The 26,881-nt window shown below is 49.6% G+C and overlaps 1 protein-coding gene across 1 annotated transcript in view; it reads right to left on the bottom strand.

Annotated features, from left to right (window-relative positions):
• Positions 1-26,881, bottom strand: part of LOC119379395 (DNA-directed RNA polymerase II subunit RPB2) — a 206,289-nt gene that overhangs the window by 38,579 nt on the left and 140,829 nt on the right. The window contains exon 12 of the mRNA XM_037648714.2: positions 19,271-19,431. Within this exon, the coding sequence (XP_037504642.1) occupies positions 19,271-19,431 (161 nt within the window). The remainder of the gene's footprint in view (positions 1-19,270; positions 19,432-26,881) is intronic.

The following is a 26,881-nucleotide window of genomic DNA, read 5'->3' as shown; positions in this document are numbered from 1 at the left end:
TGTGTCACTCTTCACGAGTGTACCCATAGACATGGCCGTGGATGTGTGCGTTGCCGTCCTCGACAAGGACCCGACATTGCCTGAGCAATCTCCCCTCGAAGTGCACGAACTAGGCAGGCTACTCAAGTTTTGCCTTTCGAACACCTATTTCACCTTTCAGAAGAAGTATTACCGGCAGTTACACGGTGCGGCGATGGGGGCGTCGATTTCGGTGACGGTTGCTAACCTAACAATGGAGGCTATTGAAGCTCGGGCACTTTCCTCGTTTACGCCGAAACCGAAGTGCTTTCTGAGGTATGTCGACGACTGCTTCAGTGTTTTGCAGCGGCAGAACCTCGACCTATTCACGGTTCACTTCAACAGTATGCATGCAGCAATTCAGTTCACAGTCGAAGCGGAGTCTGAGGGTCAGCTACCATTCTTGGACGCCCTGGTGAAACGCGATGGCTCAAGCTTGTCTTTCAAGGTGTTTAGGAAGCCCACTCACACTGGCCGCTACCTGAACTACAGATCGGTGCACCCGGCTTCGCAAAAGAGGTCCGTCGTCGGCTCTCTTCTTCGTCGGGCGGAAAGGGTATGCACGACAGGGGAAGGCCGTGCGGGTGACAATGCACTGGTGCGGCAGGAGCTGATGGCGTGTGGTTAACCTGAGTACCTAATTGACTCAGTAGGGCGCCAGTTGGCTCGTGTAGTGCCCGCCCAATTTGGACCCACACAGAAACGGGCCGCAATTCCGTACGTTCCGGGAGTAAGCGAGCCCCTTGCACGGGTTCTGAGGTCTTATGACGTGCAGGCTGCGCACGTCCCGTCCAGGAAGCTCCGGCACGAACTCGTACGTGTGAAGGACCTTCTTGAAAAGGAAAGGTACTCGGGTGTTGTGTACGTCATCCCCTGTTCGGACTGCCCTTACGTCTACGTGGGGGAAACCGGCAACTTCAAGACGAGACTTCAACAGCACAAGAATGACGTCAAGAATAAACATGTTGCGTCCAATGCCGTGGCCAAACACTGCCCAACTACGTCACACGCTATCAGCTGGAAAGAAGCCCGTGTGTTTGCCAGGGAAAAAAATCGTGCTACATGCCTTTATCTGGAGTCCCTGATCATCCAAACCACGCCGCACACCCTTAATTGCAACGAGGGTAATCTTCCTCCCATGTACGCCAGGTGTCTTGGTCACGTGATGCGCCGCGCTTAAAAAAGGCGAACTGCTGTGCCAATCTTTTATTGTGAACATGGTTCCCGTGGGGGAGCCAAAACGTCAATACATTCGTTTTTAAATCATTTGGTCAGTGCCGGGGAATCTCACGTCTCCCATGCTGTCATTGGCTTTGGCCATCTGACAGTCTGATCCGGTGGTCCCGTATGATAAAACGCCCCCATTCCGGCTGCGGCACCGCCGCATCGAATTGGATGCAAAATCGGACTGTCTGTCTTGCCCTTGTCACATTATTACCAATGTGGCAAGGATTTACACAGGTTTGCGCAAAGCTTACCCTAAGAGCGCAGTCAGGAAAGAATGCAACGCTTCACCACAGTGCAAATCACTAAGGGTTTTACAGCCTGATTTATTGACTCGCCAATGTTGTGTCGCGCGACCCCTGGTCACATGCTAAGGCACCAGTGCTGTTGAGCTCTCTATTCATACTACTGGGTGGAGCTGGGTCTCTTCCATGCCTCTTTGCTACCACAAATCTGGCGTGGCCATGTCGGTCATGTGACCCGTGCCTCGCTGACCAATAGCCCTTCTTCCCCCTCCTTAAAACCACCTGCAATAAACGCAGGAGAGCAGTCTCCCGTCAGCCTCACCGAAGCTTGGTCTACGCGTCGTCACTTTACGCGCCCTCCCGTCGTTCGGCTTCTCCGTCGGCCTGCTGCGGGTTACGCCGCGCTCCTGCCCTACACAACACATGGCGACGAGGTAGCTGAACCACTACGCTACTACGACAGGCGACGCATGAAAGAGCACGACGTATGTGACACTTACATGCACGTCACATTTCTCCTGCACGTCGTTGCTTTGTCCTTCCTGCTTGCTTAATTGGCGTCGACCTGACTTTTCTTTGTTCCCGCTCCGGCTTCCTCTACGACGCCACTTTCCTGCTTGAGCCTTCTGCCTACCTCCTGCACACATGGCAGCCCTTTTCGCCAACCTTCCTCCATTCCTCGACGTGCCCGGCACGCCTCCTATTCTGTGAAATAAATGGAAAAAAAAATTTTCCAGGTACACCTGAAGGCGGCCGGCGGAAGCGGCTGGGAGGACGCGCGTCAGCACTTATCAGCGCGCTCAGTGTCGAGGGCCAGCGCAAATACTTCGCCGTGCAGGAGCAGCTCGAAGCGCAAGGCATCCAAAATGCACCATGCACAACCAGCACGCCGGCGGCGTTGGGCACGGGTGCGGTGTTGACGACGGAAGCGGCCGCGACGATGGAGTACGACACGTTGCTACAATTCCTGGACGGGCTCTTTGCCGAGACGACGAACCTGCTAGCCGAGTGGCACCTGTTCACGAGCCGCAAACAACTGCCCGGCGAAACGTTTCTCGACTTCGTCGCCGCGCTCAAAGAAAAGGCCCTGTCATGCAAGTTCGGAGCTACCTACGACGACAGAACGCGTGACCAGATAATTCATGGGGTCGTCAACGCACATGTACGGGCCAAACTTCTGTCCTACGGGGAAGCCCTTACGCTGCAAAAGGCAGAAGAAGTTGGATGCGACTTGGAGGCGCTCAACAAAGCCAACGTTCGGAGAAAATGAGCGGCTACTTGGCTAGCACTTCGGTTACGGCGGCAGCATCCAGTGCGTCGCAGTGGCTCAAAATGGCGGGTCGGCTGCTTCACTGGCCCCGCATGTGACTCAACATGGCGGCGGCTTCCCCCCCAAGTCGGGCGGCCGCATCTAAGATGGCTGCGCGGGCTCGATGGCGGGTAGACAAGACTGTGTTCGCTGCCACCAAGTGCAACAGCTTGCGCCCAAGCCTCAAGTTGGCCCCTGTTTTCACTGCGGCAAGTTAGGGCATTCGGCTACTTCAAGAAATTGTCCGGCCAAAAACAAAACTTGCCAATCTTGCCGCATCAAAGGGCATTTCGCGGCACTGTGCGGTAAACGACAAGCGTCGGTGCAGGAAGTTACCCCCGTCTGAGACGCTGACTCCGGCACTGCCACAGTACTATCCGTCCAAGCTGTGCCGACTGGCCCAAGGGACTTGCGTATCCCTGTCGTCGTAGGAGGACATATCCACATGTCATTTGGTGGACACCGGAGCCACATCATCGTTGATGGCGAAGAGGGACTTCGACGCGCTTTTCGCTTCGAAGCATCGCCTGCTGCGAGCGCCAGTTCACTTGAAAAATTTTTCGAAGCACCGCATACCCGTCCTGGGCTATTTTCGCACAGACTTGCAGCATCATGGCAAACGGGCCTTTGTCACCTTCTACGTGACAGCACACGGCACTTCACTGCTGGGGCTTGACGCCATCCAGCAGTTGGGACTCTTGATCGATGGCGCAACATTGATGTGTCGTCTGGCTACACCAGTTTCTTCGCAGCTTCCTGCAGGTGTACCTCCGGGGTTCGAGCATCTGCCTGGCGGAGCCCTGGGACGTGTCAAGGACCACGTCCACCGGGCCAAGAGGCGGCAGCACATTGTGCCAGTGCCCACCAAGCTGCGTCGGCTGCCTCTGGCGCTACGGCAGCAGGACGCCAGCGAGCTGCGCCAGCTCCAGGACGACGTCATCGTCAACGGACGCGGTCGACGGCTGCATTCAATATTGTGCACCAGCAACCAAGTGTTCTCTGCACAGGCCATTCGCGGTGGCCCTGCTGTCCAGTGCGACTCTACATCTGCTGAAGCGCAGCTTCAATTGCCTGCGACCCAGTATCACCCGCTAGGACTTCAGGAGGAAAGTCCTGAATATTCCTCCTCACCTACAGTCAATGCACCGAAGTCCAACACGGGGGAGGGAAGTGATGAGAATGGGTCTTCGAAGTCGGCTCCCGATAGCCGCAGCACGCAAAGTTTTCCTGCAGGGCCTGGGTCACGTCGCCCACAGCGGACACGTAAGCCCCCAGCCCACTGCGCGTGTGTGAATGTTCAGTGAACAGTGCAAGCTGGCACTTGTGTTAGGTGTTGGTGAAATGAATTTTCTGTAACCTAGGTTGTGTTTGTGCTCTCCTAGGACTGAACTTCTGCGTTATTGCAGGTCCCATCTCAATAGGAACTTGAATGTGAATTTTTTTAGTGTTTGCTGATGTACACCAGTTATACTTCAAGGACTGTATAAGGATGCAATTCTTCCCAGGGCGGGACGATGTTGTTTCGCGCGACCCCTGGTGACATGCTAAGACACCAGTGCTGTTGAGCTCTCTATTCATGCTACTGGGTGGAGCTGGGTCTCTTCCATGCCTCTTTGCTACCACCAATCCGGCGTGGCCATTTCAGTCATGTGACCCGTGCCTCGCTGACCAATAGCCCTTCTTCCCCCTCCTTAAAACCACCTGCAATAAACGTGGGAGAGCAGTCTCCCGTCAGTCTCGCCGAAGCTTGGTCTACGCATCGTCACTTTACGTGCCCTCCCGTCGTTCGGCCTCTCCGTCGGCCCGCCGCGGGTTACGCCGCGCTCCTGCCCTACACAACAGCCAACACAGTAAGAAAAAGAGCCGCAATCTCACCATTTATGTCATGTATATGTTTTTGCCAAGCACCAATCTTGCTGAAATGCTGTGTGCTTGCATGCTCGCCTCGTTTGAGTGCAGCACAGGCACTCATTGTACCTGCTCAATAGCAACAATTGTCTTGGTGAAAGTTGATACAACTCACAGTGCAATTAGTAAGAATGGGAACAAAGCAAAAAAAGGGAGAGAGAGAAGAAAGGTCGACCTCCAGATTATTGCTGCTGCGCGAGACCACAACAAAGTGGCTGCGAGCAATCCAAAACGAAGGGCAAAGATGGGGAGTGCAGCCCTGTGTATGACTTTGCAGTCTCAATTGCACCCTCTTTCCACCAAATCGCTCACAGAGTGAAAACACAGTGCAAACAATGCTTCCCCTATTGGCTAAGGGATATATGCAAGTAGGAAGAAGGTAAAAGAGTTTTGTTTCTTCCCCCCCCACACACACAAACACATTTTGATGTTACAGCTTTTTTGACTGAACACACAAATAAGCATGTGTGGACCTGACCATTCCTCCTGGTCACACCGTGCAATAGCGGAGTGGCAGTCACTCTCGCTGGAACTCCTGCAGCAGCCCTAACACTTAGAGCTGGACCTTCTATCCCGTGGTTAGGCTGGAGATGAGAGTCCGTGCTAATGGGGATTTAATGCAAATAAACCAACCAAGCTTTTGTCACATTACTGCAAGCCCCTTAAAATCTTTTGATGAAAAACAGCATGTTATTTGTATTGCCTTAGCAGAAAGCCTCTAATGAGTTTGTTGGTGCCAACGTCACTAGATCCTTATTAATAAGATTCACTGACACTATTCATAAAGTGTGAAATGTCAGCAAATATTTGTCAAGATTTTAGAGTAAGGCAAACACATCTAACAAAACCATCCTATTGCAGACACTATCATTGTAGTGGGCAAGTTTGAGCCGAGGCGGCTGAGCATGCAGGCCGAAGCCCAAAGACCGCGGAATCAATATGCAAGCTCCATGTCCCCAGCAGAAGTGATCCAGTTTTATCAATACACCGTTTTTGTACTCCATCCTAGAGGGCGCCCCAAAACCAACTTGGCTAGAGTTACATATGCACTTGGCACTCACGCATCCTCTACACCCCCCCTTTTGGGAAAATAAAAGAAAGCAACACCGCGCTATCAGGTATGCAACGTAATCACAGATGTCTCATGGCCTCTCTACTAGTTCAGCTGCACCGGTGGCCTAACGCGACCAAGTGCGCATAACCGACACAGGCGGTCTTGAGGGAGTAGAAAGGGAAACCGGTGGCGATGCGACTGGTGGGGGAGCGACCACCCTAGGAGCTGGACTGCTGCATACAGGTTCTGGGTGAGTTGGAGTCTGTGGTGGGCTTTGGGATCCTTAAGACAGTAGACTGGAGCTGCCGAGGTCACAACCACCTGATGACGGAGACTGCTGCGGAACCAGGTGTCTCCAGTTGCGAACGAGAGCATCTGCATCTGTCTGGACCACGTAGGAGTGCGGAGGCTGCGCTGGGCTAGGAATTGTGCCAGCACATTCCGCGTCGCGAATCTAGGCTCTCTCCCCCTCTCCCAGGGGACGCAACTCCTGCGCAGCATGCTGACGGTCAAAATCTTGACACTGGCGACGTCGTTGGGCAGTGTCCCCCCTGTGGAAGTCGGCAGCATGAGGGGATCCTGGAAGATACATGGCTGGTGGGACCGGAAGGCAAGTCCTGAGGCTGCGCCCCATGAGCAGCTGAGCGGAGCTGTACCTGGACACGCCAGGTGCATTACAGCACGACAAGCGGGCCAAGGGCCACTCTGGAGACTTCCTGAAAAGTTCCTTTACAGTCTGCACCATCCACTCGACTTCGCCATTGGACTGCGGGTACCTGAGACTGCTGGTGATGTGAGAGAAGCCGTAACTCTGGGAGAAGACGCAGAACTCTGCCGACGAAAATTGAGGTCTATTCTCGCTGACGAACTCTCTGGGACCCCATGCCTTGCAAAGACACTTTTGATGATAGAAATCACCACTGTGGACGTTGTCGTGCGGAGGGACAGCACTTCCGGGTATGTTGAGTGGTAATCGACAAGAAGGTAGTCGGCTCCTTCGTGATGAAAAACGTCCACCCCGATTCGCTCCCAGGAGTGGCTAGGCGTCACTGTAGGAAGCAGTGGCTCTGCTCGCTAGACCTGCGGGGTGGCACAGTTGGGACAGTTCTCCACTATGGTCTTTATCTGGCTCCCCACGGTCGGCCACCAGACAGCCCCCCTGGCGATGGCACAGCAACGGTTGACTCCGAGGTGTCCATCGTGGATGAGGGACAGGACGTGCTTCTGTAGAGAAGCGGGCACCAGTAGGTGTCCCCTGCAGAGGAGGAGGCCGTCACCAATAATGAATTCTGCACGATGAGCCCAAAACTGAGCCATGCTGACAGGCAGATTCTCTTTCCGAGGACACCCTTGCTCGAAGTACGACTTGAGCTGAGCGCACTCTCAATCTGCAGCCTGGTGAGCTCGGAAGTCGTCGAGGAGGACCGCAAAATTGGGAGGGATAGCGCGGAGTGCTTCTTGGATGTACAACTCCACCTTGTCGACGGCTAGAGTCACTGGCAGCTTGGCGACCGGGTCTCGCGAAAGTGCATCTGCCGTAGCCAACTGTTTATCAGGCACATACTACTTGATGTTGGACTGGTACTGGAGGAGGTGAATGCGAAAGCGCTGGATGCGGGGTGGCATGAAGTCGAGGTCCGCAGTTCCAAGACTCTTGAACAACAGCTTATGGTCGGTCTCCAGGTTGAAACGAAAGCCCGGAAGGAACTCGTCGAACCCGTTGATGGCCCAGGCGGCAGCCAGTGCCTCTTTTCCGATCTGGCTCTATCTTCGTTCCATATCTGTCAGTGCACGAGAGGCGTATGCAACTGGTTGGCAATCCCCTGATGGCTGGTCTTGAAGTAGCACTGCACCCAGCCTGAAAGAACTGGCATCTGCGGAGACAGTTGTCAGGAGTGCAGGGTTGTACCTTTGGAGGCAGATGTCTGAGGACAGCATGGTCTTGAGCTTGTTAAATGCTGAGGCTTGCGCTGCCCCATGTCCAGACTGCAGTCTTGTTCAGGAGACTTTGGATCGGTGCAGTCATCTGAGAGAGAGCCGGGAGGAAGCGACCCACATGGATGAGCATACCAAGAAAACATTGGACCCCCTGAACGTCCTGAGGAGCTGGCATGTGCTGAATGGCCACCACCTTGACTGTATCGGGAGCGATGCCATTGGCACCACCGCTGCCGCCAAGGAATCGTACACTGAACACGCCGAAACTGCACTTGGCAGCGTTGAGGGCGACCCCCGCTTGTTGAAGGCGACCGAGGACTTCTTGGAGGCATTGGTCGTGCTCTTCTGTGGTGGGGCCCAACGCAAGGATGTTGTCCATGAGGTTAACCACACAGGCCAACCCTTCCAGCACGCGAGACATCTGACGTTGAAAGTATTCTGAGGCCGACGTTATGCCAAATGGGAGGCAGCAATAGCAGTACAGTGTAGCCCGGTTATAATGAAGTTGGCAGGAATCTGAAATTACTTCGCTATAACCGCTTTTTCGCTATATCGGGACTAAAAAAAAAAATCAAACATTATGCAGACCAAGAAAAATATTTTATTTACACTTTCTGAAAAAAGCGATCAAGGGTCCCTTGCACGTGTTTCGCGAGCATGCGTTTCAGGACACGTTGCTCAACGTTGTCCATCAGATCGAAACTGCCCGGTTCGGTGCACAAGTACATACGGAGCGTGTCGACAGCTGCGAGAGCTGCTCCGGCGGTCCCAGGCTGAGGCGCACCAACGTCGTCTCCTTCGCCGTCCGAGGAACTGCTATCTGCGGCCGTTCCCTTTTCGGAGACGCTAGCGGCGAGTTCATCGGTGGTGAGCTCCTCCATTGCGACGAGGTCTTGATCCGCCAGGGCAAAGTCCAGATAATCCAACCCGTTTGGGACAAGGCTTGCATTGTCCGCGGCCTCCCACAGCTACCCCAAGCTTGTCACTGCCGCGGCACCATCCGCTGCAACAGCATCGATGTCTGCTTCTGCTGTTATTTCTTCGGCAGCGCTGCTTCCCCGCGAAAAACCTGCTTTCTCGAAGCAGTGAAGAATGGTCTCAGACTTCACATCCCGCCAGGCTCCGCTTGCGAAAAATACCGCCTTTACTAGCGGCACCTTCAGGTCGGCAGCGTTGTCGGCTGTACAGATGTCAATGAGCAGACGCACGATGACACGGCGGCGATAATGCACTTTGAAGTTTGCTATCACTCCCTGGTCCATCGGCTGCATCTTGGCGGTTGTGTTTGGAGGCAGAAAAAGTGCCTCGACAGCGCTCAGATGTGCGTTCACATGGTGTGCGCTGCAATTGCCCAGGAAGAGCAGCACTTTGCGCTTCTTCGCAGACATCTCCTTATCAAAGTCTGTCAGCCACTTCCGGAATATCTCCCCCGTCATCCACGCCTTTGTGTTGTGTGTGCACGCGACAGGCACTGACAGCACCTTGGCGAAGCCCCGCGGTTTCTTGGGCTTGCCGATGACAGGGTTGCCAGGTTTGGCTACTTTGCTCCAATTTGGCTACTTTTTTAGGCCGGTGGCGGCATAAAAAGTGTGTTGGCTACTTGGCTACTTTTTGGCTAGTTTCTTGTTGCCTCAATTTGAACCAAATTATCAATATCTTGTGACGTCGCAGCCGCTGGCGTTCGAGTATGCGGTGTCAAAACATGGTTATCAAGGCGTGTTACAAGCTCCCGAAATTGAATTTGGCGCTCGCATTATACAAAAGAAAAGTCTTATGCATAAGTGGCTAGGACTTGGGAGAAAACTGTTGCATGGCATCTCATTTCGCAGACCACCATTTCGCTGAACGCGACTTTAAACTAATTGAAAGTGAACAGGACAACCGAAAGCGCTCCGCATCCAAGGTGCTATGCACTTGTCGACATGAGAAATCGGATATCTGACGAACTGCTTGTGTCGTTTCCAAGAATTAGGGGCGGACTGCGACTCGAGAATATTAATTACTCGAACTTCTTCATCACGCGAGAAACGATTGCTGAAGTGAGTACAATTTATGCTTCAATCACGGAAACTGACTTTGTGCACACCTATGCAGCACTAATTTTTATTGTCGGTGCTACTTGCAGCCCTTTCAAGAAAAGTCACGCAACGCGCGCGAAGAGGACATCATTTCTGCAACAGCGTCAGAAACTTCATCATCCGGCACGAAATGATTGCTAAAGTCAACAATTTATGCTTTATTCTCAAAGATTATGATTTTGAAGGGTTTCTGGTGTACTTTACGTTTCCACCAAAAGGCTACTGAATTTAGTCATTTGAATAACAAGGTCGCAGTCGTTTTCACACACGTGTGGCTACTTTTGGCTACTTTTAGTGCCCTTGGCTCAAGTTGGCTACTTTCTGGCTAGTTTTTCCAATTTATTGGCTATTTTTTGCCTTTTCGACCTGGGAACCCTGCATGCAATTGATGCAAGCGCAGCAAGCAGCAAGCGCGCGGGGTCAGAGTCAGTCAGTGAGGAGTTAGTCGGCGATGAAGTTATGTCGTTCTAGTGATAGCATCGTTTGCTTGACCGCAGAAGACGTGTTGTTTGATGATCTAGTGCTGTGAGTGAAGTATCAAGAGATGACAGTGACAAGTTTTGAAGAGGGTCGCCGAAAAGACATGTGATGACCGACTGCGGAGGAGAACGAACGTCCGCGTGGAGTGAATCGTCATGCCGGTGAATTCGCAATGCCCATAGACTGTCGCGCCACCGAGCGGAATTCAGGAGCGTCCTCTCGAGGAGGGTTAGTAGACGATAAAATGGCGGCACTATGCAGTCGCTCTCTTGTTCGGCTGTGCTAGCCTCAGTGTTAACGCGTTGGCAAGAAAGGAACACTACGACTTTGCATGTTCCCTGCATCAGTAACCAAACCGGGCCCTCCGTGACACGAGAAATCTGATTCGTTCTTGCGAGACGCGAAGTTTTCGTGAAAATACGTGGCAACTCGCGGTTTCAAGGCTAGCCCACAGTGTACACATACTATCAGCTTCGCGAGGCTTTCTGTAGCCACGTAGGTAAGTTAAATGTTATCGTCTGACATATTCAGTTGAAGCTCACCCTGTTTTACTTGCATATATAATTGGTCAGTGTTTCTTGTAGTGCATGAGTCCCATAACACTGCACGCGGGAGGGAGGTCGCGCGGGTTCGCGATGTGCTCATGTATAACTGAGCGATCTCAAGTTGGCGATACATTAAAATAGGGCCTCTATCCTTTGTCAGCAAAGCGCTGTTACGAATCGTGCGAGCGACGTTTCAATCATTCGAGGACGCGTCTGCTCGACGCCTTTCGTGGAGCGAACGCTTTCCATCCACGCCGTCCTTCGCCAGTGTGTTGGGTTTCATAGCCACCGCTGCGCCGCTTGTTTTTGTACGTTTGTTGATAGGTGGCAGCACACTGCAAGCACTGCAAGCGATTTGCTTGTTGACCGGTCTGAGAGCAAAACGTTCTCCGCGCCCAGACGCAGGGTTGCCAGGTTTGGCTACTTTGCGCCAATTTGGCTACTTTTTTAGGCCGGTGGCGGCAGAAAAAGTGTGTTGGCTACTTGGCTACTTTTTGGCTAGTTTCTTGTTGCCTCAATTTGAACCAAATTATCAATCGCTTGTGACATCGCAGCCGCTGGCGTTCGAGTATGCGATGTCAAAGCATGGTTATCAAGGCGTGTTACAAGCTCCCGAAATTAAATTTGGCGCTCGCATTATACAACAGAAAAGTCTTATGCATAAGTGGCTGGGACTTGGGAGAAAACTGTTGCATGGCGTCTCATTTCGCAGACCACCTATTGCTGAACGTGACTTTAAACTAATTGAAAGTGAACAGGACAATCGAAAGCGCTCCACATCCAAGGTGCTATGCACTTGCCGACATTAGAAATCGGATATCTGACGAACTGCTTGTGTCGTTTCCAAGAATGAGGGGCGGACTGCGATTCGAGAATATTAATTACTCGAACTTCGTCATCACGCGAGGAACGATTGCCGAAGTGAGTACAATTTATGCTTCAATCACGGAAACTGACTTTGTGCACACTTATGCAGCACTAATTTTTATTATCGGTGGTACTTGTAGCCCTTTCAAGAAAAGCCACGCAAGGCGCGCGAAGAGGACATGACAGACCAACAAGTCCGCATCGCTACCCTCGTCATTTATGCAACAGCGTAAGAAACTTCATCATCCGGCACGAAATGATTGCTAAAGTCAACAATTTATGCTTTATTCTCAAAAAATGATGGTTTTGAAGGGTTTCTGGTGTACTTCTTTACGTTTCCACCAAAAGGCTACTGAATTTAGTCATTTGAATAACAAGGTCGCAGTCGTTTTCACGCACGTGTGGCTACTTTTGGCTACTTTTAGTGCCCTTGGCTCAAGTTGGCTACTTTCTGGCTATTTTTTCCGATTTATTGGCTATTTTTTGTCTTTTCGACCTGGCAACCCTGGCCGATGACCAATAGCGGCCGCTTGTCGGAGCCGTCCATTTTTGCGCACACCAACACTGTAATGCGATTTTTGCTGTACCCCCCCCCCCCCCCCCCACGCACTTATCAGTCTTCGTTGCGAGAGTTTTTGCAGGCAACAGCTGAAAGAACAGACCCGTTTCATCAGCGTTGTAAATATCTCTTTCTGTGTAAGTCTCAAGAATGCGGCTCCTGTGCTTCACCATCCAACGCTGGAGACCGTCCTTGTCAACGGATGCAGCTTCACCGACAATGCTCTTGCATGTGATCCCATGGCGGTCTTTAAATCTCTGCAACCATCCGTTGCCTAGGTTGAAGTTCTCGTGGTCGAGAGCAAACCCCAGACGTTTGGCCTGCGCTAGCAGGATCGGCCCATTGAGCGGGACGTTCTTGGCACGAGCGTCGACAAACCATTTGTAGAGCGCCGCTTCGACATCTCAGTAAGTGGCAGCGCGGATCCGCTTCCGTTCACCGCTGCCAACGTCGTCGTCCAAGACGGCATCAATTTTGCTCGCATTTTTTATGATTGTCGCCAAAGTCGACTGTGCTATGCCGTACTTCTGTGCAATGTTGGTCTTCTTAATTTTCTGCCGAACTTCGTCCAAAATGGCACGTTTCACTTTTAGAGAGAGCACTTTTCGTTTGGTCGTCGATGAGGCAGTCGTTCCGGGTATCGCTTGACTCGAAATTGTCGTAAAGTTCGCCAATTCACATGGGCAGGCCTAGCTGCAACCGTGGCAAGTCCAAGCGCGCTGCGATAATCCGCTTTTCACCAGTGAAACAGCACGAGCGAACGAATGCTTCTGCTGCTCAACTGTGTTCAAGTCCAAGCGCGCTGCGATAATCCGCTTTTCACCTGTGAACAAAGACACAGCACAACATGCGCGAACGGAACGGCTGCTTCTGCTGACTGAGCTGACTGAACACCACGAAAGAAAGAACGGCTTTGCGTGTGACAGGTTTGCGCGGAGCCGTTGGCGAAGCGCCGCAGCCAGGCTTAGGCAGGCCATCGCCTCCTATATTAAAGATGCCTGAGGAATGGCTCAAGCTCCCAGCGGAGCCGGCCTGCCTTCAGTTTTGGACAAGCGCCGAGCGGTGGCGCTCGCAACCGACACTATTATCACGGCGGCGGGCTTAGTGTGTGCTTCGTTATCCATCCTTCTTGGTCTTTTTTTTTCTTTTTTTCTCTTCCTTTCTTGTTTTTTTTTTACCCGGCTTCAGAGAGAACAGCCACCTATCATCATCATCATCATCTTCGAGATCGGCAACTTTGCACGGTTGTTTCGGAGGCTATGCCAAATGTCAAAACTACGGGAGCGGCCGCCACATGCGGCGCTAGCGACCGACACTAGTGGAAAGGAGGAAAAGGAGAGGGTTTGGCAGTTGGTTTTTTGGTGATGCGGCAGGCATCTTTAATATAGGAGGCGATGGGCAGGCCTAGCTGGTGGCGCCATGCCGTGGAAGAAAAGCAATTTAGGAGCGCACCAACTTGCTTCGCTTTTTCACCAAAATGAGGCGCCAAAAGCGGAACCGGTCTAAAGCTGTCACAAAGTTTCTGAAGCTGCCCCCACGACCTCCTCTCTGAAGGGAGGAGTACGCCGTGAAATCAGATAAGATCGCGGCGGTCGGCCCGCCTGGCACTGGAAAAAAGAATGGGAAGCGTTCACGAGGCGGCTACCGGGCGACCGTGTGGTGCGGTGAAGCAAGCATTCGAGCCGAGTGGGGCGACGCGGTTGCCGGGAGCCAAGAACTGGCGGTTTTTCGGCCTAGTTGATTCACGCGAAAACTCGAAAGGTGGTATGGATTTTTTTTTTGTTGTTCTCGACAAAAAACCTCGCTATATCCGCTGAGTCACATTTTTTTACTTCGTTAAAAGTGGACTTAAAAGTAGGGGTGTGCGAATATTCGAAATTTCGAATATTTTTCGAATAGTGTTTGCTATTCGATTCGATTCGCACTGAAATTTTACTATTCAAACTATTCGAACTTCCCAAAGACAAATGCAGTCAACGTCCGGTTGAAAGTGACCCCTTCAGATTTTCAATATGCTTCACCTCATTACACTCCCGTATTGCGGCAAAGCTGCCTTTCAAGCTCCGTTGCGGTCGAACTTAGCCAAGAGACAAAGTTTGGTTGGAAGTGGTCCCTAGATTTTCAATATGCTTCACCTCATCACACCCCCGTATTGCGGCAAAGCTGCCTTTCAAGGTCCGTTACGGTTGAACTTAGCCAAGAGACAGTCAACGTCCGTTTGGAAGTGGTCCCTAGATTTTCAATATGCTTCACCTCATCACACCCCCGTATTGCGGCAAAGCTGCCTTTCAAGCTCCGCTACGGTCGCAAATGTATTAACTCAAGAAAACGCTGGTTCCAATATGGAGATGAAAGATGTGGCAGAGTTGGGGGCTCAATTAATGCTGTTTTGGACCTGAAATTTGGGCAGGAAGTCCGAACAATCGGACGCAGAAGCTTTTTAGCATCCAAAATTTCAGATGTTCTTATATATCGACGTTTACGAGGCAGATTTGGAACTCCGGACTTGAAGGGAGCACACCCTTGTCTGCCACATCAGTTAGCCTTCCACAGAAGTTGAAAGAGGAGGAGAGGCTGAGGAAATGGCATCTCTGCCTATCACGTGTAAGTGTTGTCGGCAACACTTTGGTTGCATCAAATCATGTACATAAATACAATTCGGCCTCTACATTGCCTCATTCTTGATAAGAAAGACAACTATGAAATATGACCCCACCAGCGCCTCATTAACCTAGTGAAAAGAAACACTTTCATGTTGCTATCTCCCAAGAACATACTTAGGGATTCTCTGCAACTTTTTCTGTAATTTCACTTCGAATTATTCGAAAAATGTTTGAGGAATATTAGAAAATTATTCGAAATTATTCGATTCGATTCGCACTCAATCTTTATTATTCGAATTCGCTTCGCACCCAAAATTTTGCTATTTGCACAGCTCTACTTAAAAGGCATTGAAAATGTGGAAATTGGGACGGGAAATCAAGATCACTTCGTTATAACCGCTATTTCGCAGTAAGTGGGTTTGTTATAAATGGGCTACACTGTACCTGCCAAACGAAGTGATAAAGGTCGTATACTTCTGGGAGTCGCGCGCCAGATGTACTTGGTGGAAGCCTGAAGTTGTGTTCAACTTCGAAAAAACGCAGGCATCGGCTAGCAGTCCTAGGGTTTGGTCGACGGTCGGGAGTACGTGGCGTTCCAGCAGAACGACTTGGTTGAGCTTGGTCAAATCTATGCACAGGCGGTAACCCCCCGTAGGCTTCGGGACGACGACATGGCCCACGCACCAGTCCATCGGTTCATCAATGCGCCGGATCACGCCCTCCTGCTCCATCTTGACAAGCTCCTTTTTGACTATGTCTCTTATGGGTATTGGCATATGCTGGGCTGTGCTTAGAGAATACAGCACCGCATCAGGCTTGATATGGGTCATACACTCTTCTGGGAACGTGCCCAAGCGGGTGAAAAGGGCTGGAGGGACATCCCGAGGTGGTGTGTCCGGCAGAGCTGGTGTGACGGCGCCGACAAACTTGACAACACCAAGGGCAACTATGGCGGGATAGCCGAGAAGGGGCTGCTCTTGTCCCACAATGACGTAGAGGCGCTCAGTGACTTGCCTGCCTCACAACGACAGCACCGCGGAGAAGGTGCCGAGAAGCTTCAGGGATTGTTTCCCGAGTCCGAAAAGTTCCTCGCCGCGTGGCTTATCGAGGATGGCTGGGCAGCCAGGAAATGTATGCGGAACCACCGAAACGTCGGCACCAGAGTCCACCTCGAAGGGGAGAGGGCGCCCGTAGACCCGAACTTCAACGTACTGCCCGTTCCAAGCCACCGCCGTGACGGAGTGCAGCTCCGTAGATCAGAGGTGCTTTTTTGAGCAACGTATCGACGCAAAGTGGCCTCGCTTCTTGCAGTGGTTACAGACCACTTTAGCAGCTGGGCAGTCGGACCGTCAGTGAACTTCGTGACCGCAGAAGTGGCACTGCCCACCCTGGCCACTTTTCGCCAACGTTGCTGTTGCTGGTTTGTGAACCATCGGGCTGGTCACGTGACGCAAAGTTGCCAGAGTTCTGTCTGTGGTTTCGTCCACGTGCAAGCTGCGTGGGTTTACGCGAAGTAGCCCCGTCCACGTGCGCTGCCGTCAGTGGTTGCCCAGCGGTGAATGACAGGCGTCACTTTTCGCGCTCGGCATCTTTGTGCTGATGGGCTTGCACAAGTGCGTCGTCCAGGGAGAGGCTCGGGGTGCGGCGCAGCTTGTCTGAGAGGTGAGAATGTGACAAACCCACGACGAAACGGTCGCGAACAAGACGCTCTTCAATGGCAGGTGACAGGTAGTTACACTTGCGTACCATGTTCCAAAGCGCTGTGAAGAAACTGTCGACGGTTTCGCCTGGTTGTTGCATCTCCACTTGTGGAACTGAGAGCTCTCGTACACCTCGTTTACGGGGTGCACGAAGTAGCTTATAAGCCGCCGGGTGACTTCCATGCAAGACTTGTACACGTCTTCGTTGGACATGAGCGAATTGAAAACGATGAGTGTCCGTGGACCCATGCAGTAGAGGAGGGTCCTAACCCTTGTCTCGTCCGGCGCAGCGTGTATGCCGGTGGCGAAGGCATAGTCTTTGAATTCCTGTAATTCAGGGGTGCAACAGCCGAAATATGATTTGGAGCAATTTTTGGAGCAGCAAAATGTTGCTTTTGGAGCACAAAAATCCAAATTTGGAGCAGGTTGCGAAAAAAAAAACCTGAATTTTTTAACCCGAAATCCCAAATTTGGAGCAGTATAACAAAGAAGGCTTACATTTAGAAAAGAAAACAAAAATACGTAAACACCATTCAACATCAGCTAATTCGTGCACAGTGCACGTGAACACTCCTATTTCAATAAAACCAGGGTGTTGAGCCAACCCACAGTGCAAACAATGTCTAAGTCCACATTAGCATTTGCAGGACCTGTCAAATAATTCGACAGGCACTGGAAATGCTAGTAATGTGGACCTGCGAACCTGGCAACCTGGACATTTGGGAAATTCATAAAGCAGGAGCAAGTGGGGGTAGCGAAAAAAGAAAACTGGCATACGCTTTTGTCTATTGTTTCTCAAGGCCGCAGAAACGCCATACACAGCAGCTCCAAATGATTGCCAATAATTTTTTAGACGTCAGCGATCCCACTAGTACATGTAATTACACGGCGCGTGCACGAATGAGTAATTAAGGAACAAAATGTGCTGTGTCCCTGACAGCTAGTACTAATAGCCCCTTCTAAATCTCAGTATGCTTTTTCCGCAGGCAGTGTACTGCGGCAAAAGTGGCTTAAAAGGCGTTCTGCACGCAATGAAACAAGCATCAGGAAATTTTAGAACTACTGTAGTTTTCTATTGCGATAGCAACGATATGGACACCTCGACGAGTTTTTGCCGTCATCTCCCGTATAAAGTCCAAATTGATAACATACCCCTGTGCATAGTATGTTCTACAGTGGTTATAAAAGCGCGCGAGTGCGTGCGACGAACGCAACTGAAGCAGATATCAAACGAGCCAGCCCATCTCCGTTGCTCGAAGGGCGCATGCGATAACACCACTCCGCTGGGGAAGCTGTCGCTCGAGCACGAACTTTTGAACTTTGATTCTAAGGGCGCGGTCACTATCTCGGCAGCCATCAGCGAGCGGCTCGTATATCCTGCTACGTGCTGCGCTCTCAATGCGAAGACACTATGCAGAGAGCACCTTTCCCTGGAAACGCCGTATTCTCTTACACCAACATTTTGTAGAGTTACGCGAGATCGGATACAAAAAATTTGCTGCCAGCCTCACTTCGTATAGCATTACAATTTGTTGCTATCGCATTCATTGCTTCGTCCTTCCGGTGAAACTGACTTTTTTTTTCTTTCACGGGGGGTTATGGTTAGGGTCTGCACGTCTGTATTGTATGACGACACCCACACTGCAGATGACCAACTCGGCCTCCATTTCTCGCTCAAGTCTGCGCAACTGAGAAAAATTTTAAGCTGGTCGGGCATTTTGGCGCAGCGTGGTGCAATTTTAACAAATTTCACAGTTTTGGCTCAGCTTGGCGCAAAAATATGTAATTGTTTCAAATTCGTGCACTTGGCGCAGCTGTTGCATCCCTGGTAATTAGAAAAGCCACTCGCCGGCATCGTCGAAGGAGAATGGGGATGGGCTCCGGAGACTGGCGGCAGCAAGGGCAGGAACTGAAGCGTCCTTATTAGCCATGTTGAATGGCACGAACCTGGCATCCAACTTCCGACACAATGTGGTGGGCGGGTTCGAGTCGAGGCAGCCGAGGATGTAGGCCGAAGCCCGAGGGCCGCGGAATCAATACGCAAGCTCCAAGTCCCCAGCAGAAGTGACCCAGTTTATTACCCATGCAGCCTTTTTGTACTCCATCCAAGAGGGCGCCCCATAACCAACTTGGCTAGAGTTCCATATGCACTTGGCACTCACGCGCCCTCTACAATCATCAGTGATTTTGTGCTTAATTCAAGATGCTGCGCCAACAAAGCAGTTTTGTGCATGGTTTATGTGCTCCCTTATTTTTCTTTTTAGGGTGAAAGCCTTAAGTGCCTCGTGAGAAGTGGAATGTGACCATTGAGCGGTAGCGACAACACGCGAGTAAAAAAATTGAAACACGCAATAAACGTAATCATCGTCGTCGTCATCATCATCACGTAGAGTCACATGGACACAGATAAAGACATATAAAGAGGACATAAATAAGACTGATAAGAACTGATAAGAGCTTACAAGGTTGATATACCAAATAATAGTAATACATATATGAAAGGAAGAGAACAATTGCAAACGAAATGAAGTCAAAACATAAAGGCTTCCGTCGTCAAAGTCGTCTTAACAATTGATAAGGGACCAAGGAGTTTTTCTTTTGGTTTCACCGACACAGTTAATGGTTTTTGTTGTGCAGTGTGTTCGGTGACATTCTTTTTCAATTGTAGCCATGCTCCTACTACCGCACCAGTGCACAGGAAAAGTCTAAACTCAGTTGTGGGCACATCTGTTTGCAGCTTACCTAGCCCTACCCTCCATGGGTTGCCGCACAAGAATCTGGACAGGACCTCGGGCTCGAGAATGGATCTTGTCGTCCACCATATGCTTCAGCCGCTGATAGTAAGTAGGCCCCAAGAATATCTGGGCGTTCACTTTTCGGCCTGTGTGTCCATTGAACATCACCTGGGTTAGCAAAAAAGGCACATGCGTAACTCTGGACTCGTAAAATAAAATGAGCAACAGAAAAGACTACAGTACAGACCACTTATAACATAACTGGTTATGGTGCAGGACTGGCTATAACACGGCCTTTTCTGACTCCCATTTGCCCTCCCATAGAACTCCATGTACACGCAAGCCACTTACTGTGTAGTACCCCACCAAGATGACAGACCGGTTTATAACGCGACTGCCGGGAAATCCCGCCATGAAACGAGGTAGCAAGCACGCTTCACAACATAGGAGCACTGGCTAGGGGGAAAGTGATGAGGGCAAACCGAAGGAGGAGGAGACGCAGAATGAATGAACGAGGAGCCGAGGGAGAGAAAAGTTTGCAGCAGCAGCACGTCGTGGGCTCACGAAAGGAACAACGCTTCCCAAAAATTTTCAAGGCCTGTGCCCTCTCTGGTGACATCAGCTACCACAGTCCTACTTGGCCATTCACCTACCCTGCCACCCCCACAGTGTCCTCGTACCAGCAATTTCTGTCCTGTCGTCTCCCAGCAGCACTTTGCAGCGTGGCTAGTTCATTGTGCTTGTCGTTTCTGTGCTCATTTTTCTAATGCCCGTTTTGCGTCATGCAGGCTTCCACGTGCCAAATAAATGCTGTGTGCCTATGTGTTCAAGCTAGTACAAGAGAGGAAACAAGATGCAAGTGTTTTCATTTCCAAAGGATGAAGCCCTCTACAAGAAGTGGCTGAGTGCGATTACTCCCTTGAAAGGATTTAGTGTTACTAACAAAAAGGTATGAAGTCATTTTTCTCTACTGTCCCCACAAATGTACGGCTTATGAGGAAGCCATGACAAGCAATGTGATCGACCTGGTTATTAGATTGTATCGTGTGGGTGAGTCATACATTTGTTGTTGTAATGCAGGTACGCACCTTACATTTGCACATGTCGTGCCTCTAGTGTACATCATCGTACACCAATTTTGGACAAGAAAGATGTGCCAAGAAAATGCGCTTGGAGGCAAAAGGTAGAAAACAGCTCGTTGTTTTCAAAGATCTTTGTATCACTGCGTTTTTTCATGGTTACTCGGTGAAACACATAGGAGACTGTGTCAGTGATGTGATTGGCTCAAGCCATTTGATTGGCTCAAGCAGCCGAAAGCGTGTTTTGGAGCAGGAAAAAATGACTTTGGAGCAGCCAAAAGTGCATTTTATAGCAGGGAAAAATGCTTGTGCAGAAGTTAAAGGCTCATTGCCAAGTGGAAAAATTGAATTTCTGAGAACTAAAACAGCTAAATACGGCAGAACTCAGCAGCATTCTGTAACGTTCCATGCATGTACAGCTCAGGCCACTTGCAATGTACACTCAAACCTCGATATAACGAACATGGATATAACGAATTATTGGTTATAACGAAGTAAATGAAGAATAGTCTTGTCATAGATACAGTGTCACAAATAAATGTTTATAACGAATTTTCGTATATAACGAAGTTATTTTCGTGGCAGATGTGACTGTTATAATGAGGTTTGAGTGTAAGCGCTTACAGTTCAGGACCGGCTTTATTGCGTCTTTTCTTGCTCCTGCTTATAGAACTCCACGTATACGCATATCGCTTATTGCACAGCCCCTGAGATGAAAGACCAGTTATAATGCAACTCAAAGAGCGAGGTAGCGAGCGTGTTTCTCAACGGAGGTGCGCCGGCCGAAGAGAGAGAGTGACGAAGGAGTTACGAAGGAGGAGGGGACGGGGAGCAAACTAACGAGGAGCTTAGGGGAGAGAAAAGGAAGAAAAAGGCTGCGTCACGGGCACGCGGGCGCTCTGTGTGAGGAAGGGTTGTTTAGGCGATAGAGAAGCCTTTGCTCCGGCCACTTATCGTGCATTTTGTAAGCACAACGCACCAAATAGGGGACCGTGTCAAGTGCACAGTACTGCTCTTTGGCTTTTCGGTTTTTCTTGTCTGGAAAATAGTCACGTCATCATACACCGTGGTTGTCGTAGAGTGCAGATATCGAGCGTGCGACCTGAATTCCACCGTCAGTGTAGGCGGTGTTCCGCTAATGCATATGCTTTTTTTGCCTTTGCCACCAGCAAGCGGACTTGCAAACTTGGAAGTATAGTGTACTAGAATAATATCCTAGTGGTGCGCCTGGGAACGAGCGCGCCTGCCCGCTTGTGTTGACGCCACCATGTGCCGCCACTGCACCTTTTTCTAGCAGACCGGCCGCTGTCTCCACCACTGTGTCTGAGATTGTCCATTTTTCTAGGCGCTTATGCACAGGATTCTTTGATGACTGCAGAAAAATATTGCACTTAGTATAGTACAGTGCAAAGAAAGTTTGTGAAAACGACATCAACACACTAGTATTGACGTTGTCGTCTGCTAGCGTAAATGCCGCAGACCGGTGGATTTATTGCGCTTGCAGTTCTTGACATCACCTGCAGCAGCATCTATTCGCAGTTTTTTTTTTTACCCTCCATTGCACAAACCCAGCCTATCTGTGCCTGTTTTGCTTCTATGGCATAATATTTAGCACAACATTTAGATCACGTGCTTATCACAAACAACACAGAAGTACGCAGCAGCGTATGCATGGCGTTGCTATGCCAGAAGACGTAAAATTAAACAACAGCCTCGACGGATGCATTATGATGGCGGTAAAATTCCTGTACATTTTTTTAGAATAATGTATGCACAGATGGTGTTCGTTGTGGTCGCCTGCTATTTCCGTAACTTAGTGGGGCCCCTCAAGAGGATAGCGTAAGATGCATGCGCAGTGGCAACAAACACTAAAGCAAAGCTTTGTGTATGCTATTCTAAAACTACCTACTTCGCGTACAGTATCTTTGATTACAGAACCACAGCTAAACAAAATTATTCAGGCATTCCCTTACCCCATTTCACGACACGCAATGAGACTCTGTTTTTCTTTTGGCATCCTACATGAAAATGTCTGAGAAAAAAAGGAAAAAAAAAAGAAGTCTTCCACCGTTTTTCAAAGAACTACCCCGCTGAAAGTAGTGTCGCAAGGGATACACACGAGGCAAGCAGCTGCAAAGCGCGTCGAAACCAGCCCGAACCGGCTCGGCGACTAGAAAAATGCGCAGCAATGCCACCAGTGGAGTTTGCTTAAGCCGGCCTATTGTCCCTCCCTCCTAGATGTGCCACTAGGATATTATTCTAGTAAACTATACTTGGAAGGCTTATGCAGGGTAGTTGCCGCGGCTGCCCTAGGTTCAGCTCGTGAGTGCGATCTTTTTTGCGCCCGATCTCATGCTATCTAGGGCAAGCTTCCCACGACATTACGTCAAGTTGCCAACCCGCAGCAAGGCCTAACCAGCGCTAACCGCCTCATATGTAAGGGCCGCAGATGTGCAGTTTGGTGCTGAGTCAATGAAATGCTTTGCAGTGGTTACATTCTGAGAGGGGTGACTCGTATCATCAATGAAAATCAGGGCGTACACGTGCAACACTTGAGTCGTGGTTTGCAGTCGCCACTGCTTTGGACGTAGTGCCTGGGAAATCATAAGCATGTGAAACTTTGATTGCCATTCCGCGAGGAAGTCCGGGGCATAAACGAGGAGCTCAGATAAATTAGTCCACGACTTTATGCTGCAGTGCTTCTCCCTCTCTTTTTTTTTGCGTTCGTTTTATCGGCACTGCAGGTCTGCGTACATTAACCTTTCAACATTTGCAAATTTCAGTGAATGCAAATTTAATCCCAGTCGTACGACTCGGTTCTCGGAATGGCACGACTGCCTGTTAGACACATCTTGTACATGTGCAACCTTTGAAAAATGGTATTTTGGTTATAGTGCGGACATTCACTCCTCTGGCAACTTACGTTATAAGCGGTCTATGGTGTAATAGAATGGTAGTCCAACCAGCACGGCACAAGCCTGCATTTTCTTTTATCTGCGCGTGGTTATAGCCACTGCAGCGTAATGTGTGCCCATGAGGATAGAAGTATAGATGTCACTCGCATGATTGCGCATTTCGACTCTGTTTCGTTTTCGAAATATGAAAACACCATGTTTGGCGCAGCTTTGGTGCAGAATAGCGAAAATGTAGCAGGATTTGTCTTTTGGAGCAGTTTGGCCCAATTAGCGCAGCTATCACATCACTGCTGTGCAAATGTCACCGGATGTCCAGCTCATGACATCATTCAGAAGTGCATGCCCATTAGTGCAAGCTTGCGTGCATACACGTTTGAGGAAGAAATGCTGCCGACTTCTAGAGTAGTACCCTACTACAAGTATACACACTCTCGTATAGACTACAAGACTTGCTTGCCAAGCGTGAACACTTTTTCTATTTCCAGGCTATTAATCATAACCTTTGCCTTCAGCATATTCATTTTTAGCTCCACTTTTATACTTTCACGGTTTACGTCACCATTTTTTGCAATGCATCACCATAATCACTGAAGGGCACTACGTCATCTGCAAATCGTAGGTTGATGAGATATTCTCTGTTAACCTTCATTCCCATTTCTGCCCTGCCCCATTGTTCAAATACTTCATCTACCAGGCACTGAACAACATTGGAGAGATTGCATCGCTTTGTCTCGCTCCTTTCTCTATTGCAATTTTATTGCTTCTGTTGTGGAGAAGCAAAGTAGCTGTGGTGTGGAGTATCTGTAGATGTCATCTAAGGTATTTATTGCTTCAAGTACTCCTTGGTGATGCAATCGTTTTGGAAGACTGCTGATATCTCTTTTGAGTTGAATGCCTTTTCGTAGTCTACGAAAGCTACATATAGAGGTTTGCTGTACTCAGCAGATTTTTCAAATATCTGATCGATCCCGTGGCTGTGATCCATTGTAGGGTATCCCTTCCTGAAACCCACTTGCTCTCTAGGTTGACTGAAGTCTAGTGTTTCTCTTATCCTGTTAAAAATTACCTTCATAAATATTTTCTATAATATCAAAAGTAGGCTGATGGGTCTGTAGAGTATAGAGTGACAAAGTTACTGTAATTTAAAATCCGCTCCACACTGTCTTCTCCAGCCGCTTTTCCACAGAGCATACTTCAAATGGCCTTTCTAACTTCAGTGTCTTGTTCTATACTTTGGTTTCATTTAAGCATGGATGAATTATCTGTGAACTGCGCAGTTCCGAGCAGAACTTTTCTGCTACTTCCAATATTTCATTGAAATTGCTAATAACACTGCCCTGCTTATCTTCTAGAGCATGCATTTTCGTCCTTCCTAAACAGAGTTCCCTTTTACCTGTTTTGATACTGCTGCCTCCATCTCTTTATAATTCCTTATGTCACTGACTTTCATTGTGTTGATCATGTTTCTCAGCTCAGCTAATTAAATATTACATCTCAAGTTGATAACTTTCATTTGTTGTTGTTTCTTGATTGGGTCTTCCGTGGTTTGGGAGAGTTTCCTTACTTCTTGTCTTAGTGCTTTACCTCAAAGTTTAATAGGGGATATTCATAACGCTTGGTGCTCCGGCAACACCGGGCTTTTTCGCAATTTTTTGTCGGGCGTTGTCACGGAATCTTCTGTTAGCGGCTCCTTAAGGAAAGGCCCCGGAGAGGTTGAGCAGCAGTCGTTGGCGGAGCTTTAGGGCCAAGAAAATGTGGCCGTTTTCTTCGACACCCAAAGCTAAATGGTCCGAGGACCTCACTGTCCTGCCACAAATCGACGAGAACACAATATTGGAGTTCTGTGTGCTTAAAAACTCATCCGGATGGCAGCACAGAGGCGCACTGCTTCACAAAGCCGAACAGCTGTTCTCTAGTGGCATGAGCTTCCGATCTCAAGTAGACGTTCAAAAAAAGTGTTCGTTGTAGAGGAGATGTGACTGTCAAACGTCCAAGGTAACCTTGCACTCCAATGGATCTCCACTGTATTTCCCACTGCGATTATATACACGCATCATAAGCACTCGTCAGATATCGACACCACGTTGTTTATGCGCGACCTGTGCAACGCTGCGCTGCTTTCCTTGACTCATTTCTTTAGCCACAAGTATCTTTACACCCTTCGCAATACCATGTCATAGTTTTTTCGAAATAAACAAGGCATGGATGGACATGTGCATGAGCGGTGTGCCACAAACCAAACAAAAATACTGATCGCGCGTTTCAACTGTATACAAAGAGAGCAGTGATGCTACCAAGGACTTCTGATTTGGAGCAATTTTTGGAGCAGCAAAATTTCCGTTTTGGAGCACTATGGAGCAGCAAAAATTTTCATCTTGGAGCACTTCGGAGCAGATAATTTTGCATCTGGGAGCACTCTGGAGCAGCAAATTTTACATCCTGGAGTGCACTACAGAAGCATATTGCATTAACATTCAAGCCCCTGAATATTGTTATGGGGCTCTTATGAAGGCTCGAAATATTTCGATTCATTGAAAATCTCATGGAAAGAATCATCTCAGGAGAACTCCATACTTCACTCGCTAATGAAAAAATAAGGGCTCATGCAGTTGAGTGTTCTCTTCGGTGATTATTTTGGACACTAACAAATAAACAGAATACCGAATCAATAAAATTGCATTTTATGAAATAACACTCTAAATACATCTATGTGGTTATCAGCAGACGTGGTAGACAGACAAACGCCGCAATGTACAGCAGTGCCTCAATGCCAAAGAGCCACACTGTCCCTAATGCATTCCCCTAAGAAAACTCTAAGACGAAAGCCAGGTTCTTTTTCTTCTCGATCGACGGGTAGATCCTCCCCCTCCCTCTTTGCAAGCTTTCTGCACCTCACCTGGTTTTGCGCTAGCTCCATGATCGGCGCACCGATCACGGAAGCAGTGTAAAGCGACGATGTCATGTGATCACGTCATCACGTGACGTCACGATATATGACGCCATGATGACGTCACAAGTTTTGACGATCTATGACATGATGATGACGCCATCACATGATGATTATTTTTTGCATCAATCGACTGACGCCACCGACGGTCAATTTTCGTGTTTCATAAAGCATCTAAGGCTTTTGCATTAATATTGCGTATTGAACGTTAACAGCCTGGCCGTTAACAACCTGGCCTTACATACCAAACTGTCCTCCACCATGTCACCTTTGTGCCATGCGCGAAACAGCTTCGCTTATCATCCACTTCACAGAGTGAAATGGCTCCTCAATTTAAAAAAAAATTTATTGTGACAGCAATGATATGAACACTCTCGGCGGATTTTTGCCGTCGCCGTTGCCGTAATTTTCCGTATCAAGTCCAAATTAATAACATCGCCACGCGCATTCTAGCCGCGGGTAAAAGCTCGCGAACGCTGGCGACGAACGGGGCTGAAGCGGAGATTAAACTAGCCGGCCGTCTGTCTCCGTCGCACGGACAGCGCATCAGATAACATCTTCCCGCGTGCGGGCCTGCCGTCGATTGCTCATCAAACAGAGAGGAAACGCCCCGCCCGTCTTTCGTAACGAGCAAGAAGGGACGCCAGGGGAGCGGGGGGGTGGGGGGACCGCATCGT

Source organism: Rhipicephalus sanguineus, chromosome 1, assembly GCF_013339695.2.
Source record: "Rhipicephalus sanguineus isolate Rsan-2018 chromosome 1, BIME_Rsan_1.4, whole genome shotgun sequence".
NCBI lineage: Eukaryota > Metazoa > Arthropoda > Arachnida > Ixodida > Ixodidae > Rhipicephalus > Rhipicephalus sanguineus.
The sequence above is the reverse complement of the archived record's forward strand: the minus strand, read 5'-3'. Positions and strand labels throughout refer to the sequence as shown.